This window comes from Electrophorus electricus, chromosome 6 (assembly GCF_041902795.1).
Source record: "Electrophorus electricus isolate QZ-2024a chromosome 6, ASM4190279v1, whole genome shotgun sequence".
Classification (NCBI taxonomy): domain Eukaryota; kingdom Metazoa; phylum Chordata; class Actinopteri; order Gymnotiformes; family Gymnotidae; genus Electrophorus; species Electrophorus electricus.
The window spans coordinates 672,068-688,133 of NC_137502.1; the positions used below are offsets into that span (position 1 = coordinate 672,068).

At 41.5% G+C, this 16,066-nt stretch overlaps 1 protein-coding gene across 2 annotated transcripts in view; it reads right to left on the reverse strand.

Annotated features, from left to right (window-relative positions):
* tmtc2b (transmembrane O-mannosyltransferase targeting cadherins 2b) overlaps positions 1-13,656 on the reverse strand; it is a 73,239-nt gene extending 59,583 nt beyond the window's left edge. For both annotated transcript variants that reach the window (XM_081715785.1, XM_035524899.2), the window contains exon 1: positions 13,236-13,656. In XM_081715785.1, the coding sequence (XP_081571911.1) occupies positions 13,236-13,318 (83 nt within the window). In that variant the 5' untranslated portion in view covers positions 13,319-13,656. The remainder of the gene's footprint in view (positions 1-13,235) is intronic.
* Between the last annotated feature and the right edge of the window lie 2,410 nt (positions 13,657-16,066).

Genomic DNA, 16,066 nt, shown 5'->3' on the forward strand with positions numbered 1-16,066 from the left:
ATCATGTTCGGCTTCCACAGCTGGAATTGCTTAGGCAGGGTCTTTATATATTCACTTGCCCTCCACAAACCACAACTACAGAGGGACTCAGCACTGCCCTATATAAGGCCGTCACTCAACCTAGAGTTTCCATACCCATACCAGTCTGTTCAATTCTGATAAATACCTATAAATACCACTATCACATAGCAAACTACTTTTATTTCAGGTTTCTTCATAAAGAGTTATGAGATAACAGGTGCAGCTATTAAACCCTATGCATCACATCAGGGAAGAGAAGGTACGTTGAATATGAAGAATGTCTATAAGTAGTTTTGCTAAGTCGGTCTTCTACATCCTCTCCCATGTCTTCCTGTCTCTGTCCACCATGACTCTGTCTGTGCACCTGCCCATATCAGCTGAGCAGCTTTCTGCCAGTGCCAATGACAGTGCAAGCTGCTTCTTGCCCTGTTTGGGTCTTTTCTAATGCAATTACAATTTCAGAAACATGAGCCCTCTGGTGACCATTGATGTAAATCAGGGTTTTCTCCAAGGGCTCAACTTCACCTGATTCACTGTGAGGCTGAATCTATAATAGCTACTGACTTCTTGCATTGACTCAACCAGCAGGTAGTGGAAGTACTTTAATGGATGCAGTTAAAATAGATGGAAATCATATGCAATAAAAGAAAATGTATGAATCTTGAACATTACTGTTGCCTACATAAAATATGTAAATATAAGGTTTCGAACTGTCTGTAATTTTGATTCTGAGGATATAAACTGAGAGGAGGCCAAATGTAAAGCACTCACTCCAGCTTATGCAATGCAGATCTGTTTACCCAGATGTTTACCATACCTAGACATTTACTGGACCCTCCCAGCAAATCCCAGGCAAAAGACAATTTCAGCCAAGCAAGATGATTAAAGCATTTAAATGGGTCTGAACTGGTCATATTATCCATTGACAATTTAGAAATGTAATATGATAAACACTCATTTGCTCACAGTTTCTAAGGATACAGAATTCAGAAAAAAATGTTATTTCAAACAGCTCCTCCGACTATAAATCAGATTTTAGCCTAAGCAAGACAATTATCTCAGTGATACTGAAGCAGCACACAAGCCACCCAACATCACATAAGAAACTTGTGTGTCTAGGACGAGACCCCAAACCCATGTACCTGGGAGGAGGAGACACACAGAAATCCTGAAAAGCAGAAATACAAACGATCAAATGGTGAGATTTGTTACTACATAAAAACGTTTTATTTAAACAAGTTAAAATGTTAAATTGCACAGGCCTAACCCTAATTACATTACATTTCACTATACCTAAACCTAACCCTAACCCTAGACCTAACCATTCCCTCTGCTCACATAGGAGATTAGTTACATCCTTCATCTGATGTGAGCTACTCAATGACTGCTGTATGCCGCTCAATGACTGCTGTATGCCGCTCATAGACTGCTGTATGCCGCTCAATGACTGCTGTATGCCACTCAATGACTGCTGTATGCTGCCAGGCTGCAATACAACCACAAAATGTGAGCTCACGCAGCTTTCATAACCGTATAGTGGCCCTTCAGAGTGACGAGGCCTAAAATAAGGTGGGAGGGACAGCTCTGACAATGAGAAATGCAGCCTCAACAGAGGGTGGGCCCTGTTGTGACAGGCTTGGTCATTTACAAACGAGACAATCTAATTCGGAGGTCTTTGTGATTTTACCTAAGGGCATCTCAAAGCTGGTACTTAAAGATGTGAATGCCTTTTTCCTCTTGGAGCAGAAAGCTGGCACATTTCACCAAGATGACATCACTTGGGGAACCCCAGGATGCATCAGGGACAAGCTGAAGAATTCAAGGTCACCACACTCTGCTTGAAAAGACACTGCTTCCTCTTAGGGTCTCATTAGGCTTGTGTATCGCTACGCAACGTGTGATGGAAACATGTCCTTCGGGTCTCACAGGACTACAATGTGCCTTTCCTTGATAAAGACTCCCTTTTCTGGCTCATTGCCAATAGAAACTAAATGTGTGATGTGATTACATTTCCTCCGAAGCTTGTGACTGCTAGTGATCTCACTCTCTGCTCATGTCAAGCCATTACCATGCAATTAAATGGACATTTAGCAAGCAAACATTTGAGCGGGCCTAGTGCCTGCAAATTCATCTGTTCTTTCTAACATCCAGTATCAATCACACCGCCATACTGACATGCAGTATCAGTCGAAACCACATATCCAGACCAACAGCCCCCCACTACTTCCCACAAAGCAAAGTAGAAATGCATCCATTCCAATAACATCACACCCAACATTACACTAAACATTACACACAACATCACACATAATATTACAATCACACATAACATCACATCTGTGTGTCATCACATGGAGAACTAAGGAAGCCAGAACTAATGTAATTTCACTGGAATTCACCATAAATCTAACCCTGCTTCATCAACATATGTTTATTAATAAATAAGTGAGAAAAGCAATAATTCATTCATTCAGTACTGTTAACTGGGAAATATGCTGCATAGGGTATAGTGGGGCAAACATGTTTTTGATGTTTATTAAATCATTTTCAAAGTATTTGAACAAGATGAATAATTTTTGTTAGCAGGCGTTCTGCACATCTCTGCTACAAACAAACATCTAAATGTTGTTTCCAGCATCACCCGTTTCTGAACAATTTAGCCAAAAGTGGAGTGAGTGCAAACGTTACATCTTACCCCATAGGGTTAGGGTTAGGGTCAGGGTTAAGGTTAGGCTTAGGGTCAGGGTCAGGTTAGGGTCAGGGTCATGGGTAAGATGGCATAAAAATATCTGCATCGAGATAAATATTATTAGTGAAAACAGGCTACATCAAACGTAATGAATTTACTTTTGATGACAAATAGCAGCGTGATAAAACTGAAATACCATTTATTTATATGGAATCTATAGTACATATCTGATGAAAAAACAGCAGAAAACACTTCTCAAATTTGGATGGGGGAAATATGGACTTCTACCATTGTTTCTGGTATAGCGTTAACTGTAACACTGCTACAACATGCCACATATGGGCAGCCAATAAGAGGGAGGTTAATGCAATATAGGAGTGAATACTGAAACTATTCTCTCAACTCAAGGCAAAAAACGTTTTGTGGTATAAAGTCTTCAGCAGGAATCTGGCAAAATATCGGAATATAATCACAATTCGTTAGAGATTGCACCAATCCAAATTCCACAGTTGGAAAACACAGACAAGTTTAGCTGTTTTAGGCAAAGCAATGCTGACCAAATTTGCCCCATCAATGGAAAACCTGTTTGCTTTTACATCTCAGACCTTCACTAAGAGGAAATGTAATTAACTGGTTCTTGCTCTGCTGGGTTTTCTAAGCATACCACGAAAACACACATATTCACTTTCACACACCAATCTCCCTACAAGATCTAAAAATAAGCCCTGTTCCACTCAACTCGCCTCCCCCCTGTTCTAGAGACCCAACTCTGTCCAATATCTCACAGGGCACCAGTCCAAAGAGGGAGCACAAAGCCCCGCCCATCTCTTACTCTTAGATCAGGGCTGACGCTCTGTGAAAATAAGCCAGGGCATTGGAAATGACTGATGATCTGAAAACTGCGCAGGCATAGCTGGAGTTTCTGAGTGATCTTTGCCCATCACTCGCTGACCACAGTGAGTGGAACGCTTCCACAGGCATGCAGCGCTTCCGAAAATGACACAGAATCTGGATATATGCTTGAAACACAATACAATAGAAGTGCTTCTCCAGCTGGAACTGTGCCGGCTGGTCCTCTGAGGAGACATGCTGGACAGGGCCTGTAGCTGCCGTGTGTGGACAATGCCACGTGGCAGGGGGTGGAGCAGAGGGAGGGGCAGGGTGAGTGGGGTGAGTGGGGTGTGCCCTCCTGATGCTCTCCAATGTATTCTTCGCACCTGCTGCTGCCTGCCAAAGAGCACGAGAGGGGAAAAGAACACAGGGCCAGAAGGAAAGTGACGGCCTGCAGGAAGCTCTCCTTTCGTTCATGTCCCACACAGCTGCCGAGAGTCTTCAGCACTCCAGTATCGAGGACACAGCTCGAGTCCTTTCACACTGCAGGACATCCGAGATGGACAATGTCCCTCCAACAGACTACAGCATCATACATCTGTGTGAAGGCCCTGTCATACCTTCTCTGGTGTGCCTGCTGACGCCAAGTAGTAACTGGGGGTCTGGGGAATGTAGAACGACCGCAACCATCACAGGAGCAAGACTGTGTGCTCAAGACCTGTAATACTGTATAAGTGCATGACTGTTAGACCTGTATTACTTTATTAGAGCATGACACTTAGACCTGTATTACTGCATTAGAGTGTGACTGTTAGACCTGTAATACTGTATTAGTGCATGACTGTTAGACCTGTATTACTTTATTAGAGCATGACACTTAGACCTGTATTACTGCATTAGAGTGTGACCGTTAGACCTGTAATACTGTATTACAGCGTGACTGTTAGACCTGTAATACTGTATTAGAGCATGACTGTTAGACCTGTAATACTGTATTAGAGCATGACTGTTAGACCTGTATTACTTTATTAGAGCATGACACTTAGACCTGTATTACTGCATTAGAGTGTGACTGTTAGACCTGTAATACTGTATTAGTGCATGACTGTTAGACCTGTATTACTGTATTAGAGCATGACTGTTAGACCTGTATTACTGTATTAGAGCATGACACTTAGACCTGTAATACTGTATTAGAGCATGACTGTTAGACCTGTAATACTGTATTAGTGCATGACTGTTAGACCTGTATTACTTTATTAGAGCATGACTGTTAGACCTGTATTACTGTATTAGAGCATGACTGTTAGACCTGTATTACTGTATTAGAGCATGACTGTTAGACCTGTATTACTGTATTAGAGCATGACTGTTATACCTGTATTACTGTATTAGAGATACTTACAGCTTGACTGTTAGACCTGTATTACTGTATTAGAGCGTGACTGTTAGATCTGTATTACTGTATTAGAGCGTGACTGTTAGACCTGTATTAGAGCATATATGACTCAAGTGGCCTGGTCCCTGACCCCAACTTTCTTCTCTAAAACAAACGTTCCTCCATTGTTATACACAACAGCCATGAGTTTAAGAACAACATTTGGTCTAATCACATTGCTCCTCAGTCAACAGATATAGAAATGAGTAAAAAGACTCCAGTAAGACTCTAAACTGAAATGAAAGCTTAAATGAAACTTTTTTTCTAATAGAATTGTAATCCTAAATGTTTTGCCTTGCAGAAAACCAGAAATCACATTTAGCTATAGTATTTAACATTACATAAATACGTATGTAAAACTGTTCAAAAACTGCCACTTTCAACCAGATTACACACCATGTTTCTACATATTTTGTGGATAATACTGCAGAAATATTTATGGAGCTGAGATTGAGGTACCTGCCAATATCTGAGGGGTAAAGGTAATGTGGGTCTGGCCAACATGGTTGGTTCCATGAATACAACAGAGGCTGCAGTTCTTGCAAAACCTCTAAAAGAGCTATAAACCACACCCCCACCACGCCACCCACTATCATCCAGCTTGAGCTATGCTCAAAGTGTACATTACAAAATAATTTATATGGTTCTGTTATATGACCCTGATTGGCTGCCCTTTCACACTCACCTCTCTGCTCAGAGGCATTGCTACTCACCCACATGATCAGATTCATTTTGACAGGTAGGTACACATGGGATCTGACAGGTCACAGAGGCCCCCAGAGACCCTACGCACCGCTGCTTAGTGTTAATGGTGTAGACAGTGAGACAACAGAGGAGCTGCACAGCACAGAAGTAGTCATGCACTCTGCACCTCCCCATCTCCTCCTAGCCAATCACCAGACAGCAGAGCTTCCTTACCAGAGCTGTCTGATGCAGGCAACAGAGGAGTGTTTTGTTTATCATGGATCAGGCTGTCTCCTTGCACTAATTCCAGCAACCGGCTCATCTGATGTCATTAAAGTGAAGGCTGAGCCAGACCGGAACATCACATCAGATCCATCAGAGGACATTAGTCCTAAATCACAGCTCTTGTCTACAGCCATTAAACACCTACTGAAATGAAAGCAAATGATTTGAGCCCTGTTCCTAATGATGGTCTGAAACCTTACACCAGACTCCCCCTGCTAGGCGACCTTCCCGGCCTCGGCTTTAAAAGCCTGCTCTCAGTTGCCAAGCTAATAAAATCAATCTTTGTGTTCATACTGCCAACATTTATTATTTATTTATTTACAGCTTTTAAATAAACACAATTTAATTGTGATTTTAATCCTAGTGAGCCACACATCTTATTACTAATCTCCTGTTTACCACCACTACCTCAAACCTGTCTGAGTGGGAGAGCGAGATTAGCAACACAGGGGTCCAAACAGGAGGATTCAACTTAATTATTAGTGGCCAATATGATAAGCTCTATTTGATATGCTCTTTGTGAGAGGAGGCAGTGGGGCTGATAATGAATTTGGACAGTTAAGCTGTTGGTTTTAATTAGCCATTTGCTGAGACATAGCAGGATATAGATGGGGGCCAATGCTAGCCCACTGCACTCAGTAAAGAAAATCACTTCTGCTCTCCATTACTGTACAAAAAACCTGCCACACTTATGGCTGGTTTCTCACCGCACTGCAACAGGCATGATCACTGTCCGAAAGGCTGTGATCTGTGAACAAGGTCTACTTGTCCCGGTGTGGTCATCCCATCCCAAGCTAAAGCAGCAGATGTGACCCCAGCAATCACAGAACAATTCACTTCCTGTGAAGAGCTGGGTGAACAGAAGGAGCCATCCGATCTGCCCCGACAGTGCACCACCTCCATAACGAAGCATGGCCAGGCTGGGCCGAGGGCCACTCCACTATCTACGAGACTGAGGAACGAGGGAGAAATATCAGCCTTGCTACCAATCCTCAGATTTTAGTCTAGACACCATCTGGACAACGACACTTACCAAACAATATCTTTTAGATCAGGGCCTAAGATTATGCTCAGATATTAGACCTTAAGTGTCACGGCACGCTTGCCTCCCGCGAGTCACGTGCTTTGGCCCGCCATGTGTAGTGGGAGGATCTTCGTTTGTGGCCACACCTGTACACACCTGCACCTTGTTTGTTTATATGTATTTAAACCCGTGTCGAAGTGTGCAGACTTTTGTTCATTGTTGACGTAACGTGTTAATACGTTAAGTCTTTGCTACTCAACAGATCGTGTGGTCAAACGTTTGCTCACTTCATCCACAACGTTTGCAAAGTCTTTTTATAAAAATAAAAACTTTCCAAGAGGCTGTATAACAAAGAATTCTCACCTTTTAACTGATGCCTGTACACCATCCATTTCAAATAATCCACATGAAACAAGACTGTTATTGTAAAGCGACCTTGAGTCTATGAACTATATAAATTAAACTTAATTATTATTATTATTATTATCATCATCTCATACCAAGGGCATTTGCCAAATAGTGTCAAGAACAATTCTTCAGTTCTAAAGTGAAAGGGGCCTAATTAAATATCTTCATGATATAACCTACTACGCCCACAAAACAATACAAAGACAAGAATTTGCAGCCTTTTTTCTGCAATCTTCTTTAGTGAAAAAAACTGGTAAAGCTGAGCTGTGTATAAAAGCTTTGATGTTTGCAGTAGCATATGGTGGTTAGAGAGGTTAGAGACTGGACAAGCTCTCACTTCATGAGGTAACAGCCATGCATCTGAGCTGCTGGTCACTCACACACATGTACTCACAGAGACACATGCACGCACATTCACACACACACAAACATGCATACACAGTAATTCTCACACACACATGCATGCAGGGAAATACACAGGTGCACACAAGCATGCACCCAGATATGCACATGCACGCACCCAGACACATGCACGCCCACTAATTCTCCAACTTTTGAAGAGGTGCGTTAGGCATGTTGAACAGGGAATTCTGAGGATGTGTGGAACAGTGTCAATCTCTGTCTGAAATCACACACTTCTCTGCACATTAACTCTGAACCTACACAGTAGTGCTGACTATGCTGAGTCACTGTGCTTGTTCAGAGCAGTGTTACGGAAGGCAAAATCAGCACGGTCTAGCAACACTAGCAGAAGAAAAAAAATTATATCTAAAAATCTACAGAAAGCAAAGAAAGCTTTCATTTGCATTGTTGCACAGTACAAATCACATCATCTCAAAAACTGATTCCCAGAGATAAAGATTTAAGATAACCTGATGATTTTTAATAGATACTGACATGCTGCTTCCAACTAACTCTAACCCTAGAACTGACACACAGACACCCTCAAAACTGTACACAACACAAAGGCAAGCACACTACAAAAGTAACAGACATAAAACAGCTTCTACAATATCTCATTGAAATGGTCCTACAGCCAGAAAATAATGGTTCCAGAATGCAGTCGTCTGTATTGTATCTGAATAAATCTTTCAGTTTGTTGTTCTGCATCAAATGAAAATATAGAGAAGGGCCGGAAAAAATAACCCCACAATTCTTTGCAAACATGACCATCTGGATGCAGCCGTTAGGGGATTAGAGGAGGCCTTGCAGGGTGAGTGTGAGCTCAAGCCTCCCGCGTCCTCGTTCACTCTGAAGGGAATAATTACAGGGCACTGGGAAGAGAGAGAGAGAGAGAGAGAGAGAGTGTTTCAGATCCGGCCCTTGGTTCTTGACATGGCTCTGGAGTCAGATCTGCAGAGAGGAGTTCCTCCAGATACACCATGGGACACACAGCACTATCAGAACCACATCACCACGTGAGTCCCAGCATCAGCACCGGTCTGTTTCCAGCCACAGTAACTCGTCCCTGCCGCACTACAGCCAGGGGCCCTGCTCCATTCATCTCAAACAGATGAGTCAATGCTGACTGTTCCAAGGTCAATTCTGTTCACATATTACTTAAAAAGTAAAACGACATGACTTTCCTAAGAAACACTGACACATGCAGCTCTGTGAAGTGTGCATTAAGAAAAGACACCAAATACAATTAAACTGATCTCTGAAACAATGACAAACCAGTGCCAGTCTGACTATATGAACAAGCAGGGTTCCTTCTCTCCTAGCCAGCTCCCCCATGAGGTTCACAGCAGGTGGCAGAGAGCAGGCACATTTCAGCCCTGGTATTTCCTTTAGCCACTTGCCTATCTGAGACTGGCTTAAGGAGATATGAACCATGTGAGTTACAGCTGTCAGGCTCCAGTGTAATGGGAGATTTACAACAAACACAGCTCCCTAAAGGTGAAAGGCACACCCAATGCTAAAACAAAGTTTATTACAGTTGGGTGAGGGGATATCACCAGGGTGCCATCACTTCTCAAGACACCCATGAACTCTGAGGGGAGAGTGGGATGTGAGAGAACTGAATTTACAGATTTACAGTGTAGCAGAACTGAAACAGTGAATAGACTTAATAAATGGGGTATATTACTGGCTCTGTAATGACAAGAGAAAAATCATACTATAAAAGACTTACATAAATCTCAGAAAGACTGTCACATCAGCTGAACCCCAAGCACACTACAATACCAAACATGCTGTTCGACACACGGCTAACGACTCAACCAATCATACACATTCCTTCCGATCCTGATCAGCGGAATATTGATATCACCTGTTTCTCTACATTTGACTGCATGTAAACCTGCCTAGAACTTCCCAGTATTGTGAAGTATTGCCACTAGTATCTACTGTGCATACTGAGCGGTCTTTTCTTGATTTCTCTCCTGTGTATCTGTTTTGTTTTTTGCTTTTCTGTTTTATGATTTTTGCCTGCCCCTTTTTGGAATAGTGTGCCTGGTTTGTGATTGCTTTCTGGTTTTTTGACTCGGACTGTTTACCTCTGTCTTTGCTTTCCTGGTTTTGACCCTGGCTTGTTCACCCACCATGAACTTGGAATCCAATAAATCCTTCGTTCTACATCCGCGAGCGTCTGACCTTGCTTGCCCCATCACAAAGACTTCTAATGTCTGAGCTTGGTCTCTGCTCTGTAGTGATGTCTCCAAAAGAATCTTCATGGACACTAGCATAAGTCTGCATCTTATTTCAGACATTAGACCGGTGGGGAAGACCCTAATCCATACAGCCCTTTCACCTTTCTCTGTTTTTCTCACAGATGGACTTTATATGCATACCTATAGTGTACACAGCATTGTAGTGTATAATGTTTGCTGCAGACTATGTGGCATTTAAGTGTATAAAGAAGAAATATGGTTACTGGAGGAGAAACAGGCTTTTCAACAGGTAAAAAATAAGTGTTGACAATATCACCAAAATATGGTTGGGTACTCAAAAAAAGGTTGAGGAATAAAAGGAGCATACACTCCAATGCTATACAGGTATATAGGTATGTATATAAAGTCCAGCATAAAATAAAATAATATCAAATATTAACACTAAACTCACTTTGTCTGCCTGCATCATCCTTTACAGGGTTTGTGTGGGCGGTTCATATGTGCTTTGGGCATTACTCTCACCAACGTGTGAGGGCAGGAGCCCTTTCATAAATGCCATGTTTACTGAAATGATGTTAAGGGCCAGAACCTGCGCTACCCTGTCTACGCTCTGTACTCCAAACTCCAATAAGGTCCCTGCATTTTTAAGAAAGCAATTACACAGCTGGTGTTTCCTGACAGGGCTCTGTTGAACTAAACAACAGCTTTGCAGATGAAGCAAAAGCAGTCCTGATGAGTGTGTGGTGTTCTAAAACCAGCCGGAGCGTGTGGTGTTCTAAAACCAGCCGGAGCGTGTGGTGTTCTAAAACCAGCCGGAGCGTGTGGTGTTCTAAAACCAGCCGGAGCGTGTGGTGTTCTAAAACCAGCCGGAGCGTGTGGTGTTCTAAAACCAGCCGGAGCGTGTGGTGTTCTAAAACCAGCCGGAGCGTGTGCTGTTCTAAAACCAGCCGGAGCGTGTGGTGTTCTAAAACCAGCCGGAGCGTGTGGTGTTCTAAAACCAGCCGGAGCGTGTGGTGTTCTAAAACCAGCCGGAGCGTGTGGTGTTCTAAAACCAGCCGGAGCGTGTGCTGTTCTAAAACCAGCCGGAGCGTGTGGTGTTCTAAAACCAGCCGGAGCGTGTGGTGTTCTAAAACCAGCCGGAGCGTGTGGTGTTCTAAAACCAGCCGGAGCGTGTGGTGTTCTAAAACCAGCCGGAGCGTGTGGTGTTCTATAGGTTGCATGCTGGTTTGGAACCGTGTCCTACTTGCACATGTGATAACAGGCATTGAATAGCCACTCTTGCCATTCCACATCTGCTCCCTCTCAGTGAAATAAAAAAATAACTGTAGCTGTGTTCCGCTGGCCCGAATCAGCCTGACAGCTCTGCTTTCAACTCCTTTTCACACTTCACTGCAAGGGACACTAGGAGACCAAGTGTCATTTCAGTTTGAAAAAGCTCATTGTAAGCCTAAAACGCTGGCCTCCTCTGGAAAACAATACACATCAGTACACGTCAAACACCAGCATACAAAACACTCGAGGGTGGAACTCACAGAACACAGCAAACCAGCATATACGATACATGTACAGCAGATCTCCTTTTTGTAATCCTTTTTTTGTAAACCTGATACCTTACAAGCCCTCTGTACCCTAATCCTAAACCCTAACCCTGCAACTCTGCAGGGTAAACACTAACCTTAACCCCCACCCTTAACCCTAAATCCTACAACCCTTTGCAGGTGCTCCAGTAAATGCACCAAACCACCACCCCATTAATATAATTTCAAAACTGTCAATAGATCTGACAACAGCCTAAAAGCTTGTGAGAGCAGTGTGTTCTTAGTAAGCTCCATCCATGCGGCCATGATGTGTTCGGGTGGATAATCTCGAGCGTGATAAGTGCAGTGAGGCTGTCTGCCCACACTACACACACTCTCATGCTGTACATACGTCAGCACTTACTGTAATACCCACTCAGCATGTTTTCATTTTAAATAAACAAATACAGCACAATACAATACAAAGCACTACACATATATACATCTGGAGGAAAAAAAGCAATTGCTCACTCACAACGTTAAACTTGAAAAATACTTACTTTTATTTCATCCCTTTCCACTAAATTTGGTCAAACAAAATATTTATCTACTGTTTAAATTTACTAATTAATTTATCCAATCTGTTATATCCTATTATTTTTTACATAATTACGGTGATAATTATTACATGCCCGGTTCATTCCGTGGTTCAGGAACATGCGTGTACATAAAATATTATTTGATAAATATAAATAAATAGTCTATTACATATATTAAATAAGCTATAATCGGTCAACTAAGCCTGAGAGTATTGAGAAAAGGCTCCTTAATATGAGGATATTATAATTTTGTATACACACATATAAGAGTTGTATATATATTAAAAATTGTAGTGAACTACACAAGATGAGCAGGACGTTTTGGACACCTCTGTCCTACACGGTCGAACTCTCTGTAATGTCGCTGTGTAGATACTCCAGTGGAAACACTAGTCAAATAAAGCAGCATATCTACGTGGTCGAGTTCCCTGAGGAAATGTGATTTAAAGGGGTTGAATAAACGTGAAGTTCTCCATCACGTTCTACTGAAATTGAGCTTGAACAAGTCATTAAACAGTTGGTAATTTAATAATTAACTAGCTATACAATGTGGAATGAACCCCAAAGGAACATTTTTGCGCGCAACCAATCAAACGACTAAAGGCAAAATGTCAGATATGCGATCCAATACCTTTAAATCAATTATTATAAACTAGTAGGCGATATAGACTCCACCTCTATGCGGGTTTAGATCAGAAAACACCAAACCAGCATCTCGATTTCAGTGGAACATGATGGATGACGTGTTGCTAAACTGGAAAAAACAAAAATCTCCTTTGTTTCCCTCATTACATCTGATAAACACTCTAAAAATACATTATTACATTTAAAGGACCAAAAGTAACAATCTGCATATGAAGGGGACAGTGGACAGGGCACAGAATTAAACTAACATTACTTACTGATCGGTTTCAGTAGAGGCGGTTATTAGCGTTCAGTAAATCACCTGCTTGCATCAACAGCAGCAGCACAAGCAGCTCAAACTTCCGCTAAATACCGCCAGTCTCTCCTAACGGTGTGCAACCTACGGACACGTTAGTGTAGACGCCGAGGGCACAAGCTTCCCTCCCGCACCGGAGCTGAGGAGCCGGTGTTGCACGTGAAGGGCGCGCGGTTAGGTGGCGTACCTGTCATCGTAGCAGAACCCCGCGCGCAGCGTGTTGGCGTACAGGACCAGGGCCACGGCGCCCGACAAGAAGTCTTCAATCATCTCACAAAGAAAAGCAAGCAAAGGAAGCTGAAGAGCAGACAGGTCATCTAAATCCTCCCTCTTATTTCTCCGTCTTCGTCAGGATGTCTCTGCCAAAACAGAAGATCCGCGTGCCCATTCTGGGAGAGTTGAAATGCGCGAGCCGCCCATTCTACTTCTAACCCATGTTGAGTCTTTTGATCCACTGTGGCATACGGTGATTTGCACAGTATCTACAGTACAAGAGATCGCCTTTGGATGTCCTTCCAGCAAGAAGGTTTGGGTGTTGCATAGTGGACGCGATTAAACGTCGAGATGCAGCCGCGTGTGGTTGGCGTCTGTAGTGCGCATGTCGCGAGCCCCTCCCCCGTGTCTCATCCGAATTAAAGAAAGAAAGCACCGATTTCACGAAACCAGCACAAATGCATGGTGTGCAACAGTCCAGCCATCACACAGCCTGTTTACGGACACATTTCAAAGATTATTATTATTATTATTATTATTATTATTATTATGTAAATATAGACTATATCAACACTCAATGTGTAAATATAAATTATAGCTGCTCTCTTAATGTGTACGTATAGACTAAATATAGACTAATGTAAAATAAACATGTATTTACAACATACTCCACACTGACATCAGACAGCAAATATTTTCCAAAGCCAGTAAAAACTAAATAAACAATATTTTGCTTCACATTTTTTGATTATGTTATGTGTAGAGAAAGCGCATTTAATGGTGAATCAGAGAATTAAATGTTCTGTCACTGCAAACTTAATTAATTACTTAAAGTAGGCTTTTGGGTTAGCTTTAGAGCCCTAACTGGACTCTAGTTAGTTTTCACTGTACACCCTGTGCTCCTGAATGCATCAGTGCATCGGTGTAAAGCAGGGATTAGGGTTAGGGTTAGGATTAGGGTTAGCACTAGGATTAGGGTTAGTGTAAGGAAAATTGGTAAAGTGGTAAGTATCACATGATGTGGTTTGTGGTGAATGTAAAATAATTTTATATACATAACCAACAGACAGTCAAATTCAGATTTATGATGTAAATGTCACTGTTTTTTTATTTAACATTTCAATATAAAAATGAGTGAATTAATTTTTTAAATTATTTTTACATTTTTAAGTATCATTACATTAGTTTTGTCTAAAACTAAAAAAAACTCTTATTGATGTTGAGCAAGACCTGATTACAAAAAAAATGTCTTGTGGTTATTCAGTGTGTGTTACTGAACTTCTTGTGGCTGTATAGTGTGTGTTACTAAAGAAACTAGTGCTGGAATGCTGAAAGTCTGATGGTATAAACATGAGGACCTTAACACAGTTTTAGGAATTTAGACCAAATCTTACCAAATCTACTAATAAAGCACACTCTGACAGATATTATATACTGTTAACATCATTAACATTTTATAGAAACATGTTATAGAAACAAAACTAGGATCTTAGACTATGAAGTTCACTTTATTAATTTAATCATAAAATACATTTAAAGTTTAAAATTAAAAGAGAGATAGAGCATTTATTTGCATAAATGACAACTGGTTACCATAACAAAAAAGATGCACTGTTTTCAAACTTTATGTAATGTAAATACAAGTTCATGTTAATTTTTTAAACCAATACTAAACACAATCAATATTTTGTGGAATATCCATTCATTTCAATTACAGCTTTGAAATGCTTTGCCACCACTTGAGTAAATGAGATTTGTTTCAGGTGTTTGTCACATTGATGAGGCGAGTCAGGATGCACAGACGAGTGGTGTCGTGTCACACACAGACATTTATTAGCACACGTAACAAACAGAAAGCAAAACATGAACAGTGGCACTATGTATAAACAAGACAAAATGCACCAAGCAATAAACAGTACCACAAACACTACTAACACACAACCACCTAACAAGGGAGGGGCATGACACACACAAACACACATACACACACACATACAATCACCAGCACATGGACGTGGAGAGGAGTTGAAGAGGTGGGGGCTCTGTCATAACAGTGATCACCTTAGTACCTTATCAATGAATGTTTCAGGTGATCACCTAATCAGTACCTCATTAATGAATTAATTGCCCTGTCATAACAGTGATCACCTTAGTACCTTATCAATGAATGTTTCAGGTAATCACCTAATCAGTACCTCATTAATGAATTAATTGCCCTGTCATAACAGTGATCACCTTAGTACCTTACCAATGAATGTTTCAGGTGATCACCTAATCAGTACCTCATTAATGAATGTGTTGAAATGGAATAGAATGGCTGCCAAATATGTACAAATGAAAGTGGCGTTTTGATGGGTTTCAGAGCTATATAGTCATGAAGTAAATTGTTATTTTTAAACTGCTGAAATGGAAAGACCTGCTTGAATGCTCATGTGGGGCTTATAGTGTCAAGTGAAATTTATTTTTTATAGCACTTTTTACAACAGCTGCTGTCACAACGCAGGTTTACAGATATTCTAGTCCAAGCCAAAAGTGAAAGTAGCAAACATGAGGAAGAAGCTTTGAGAGGAACTAGAACTCAAAAGGGATGCTCATCCTCCTCTGGTTGACACCAGACACCACAACAGCAACAATTTAAAAATAAAGAAAGTAATAAGAACAAATAAGCAATGGAAGTCTATTGTGAGTTTCTAGAAGTACTAGTCTGGTTGCACTGAGTATAGTGAAACCCATCAGACACAAAAACATCTGCCCAGCTCAACAGAGTGGCATCAGGGGGTGGTGGGAGGAACCACAGCAGCTGAG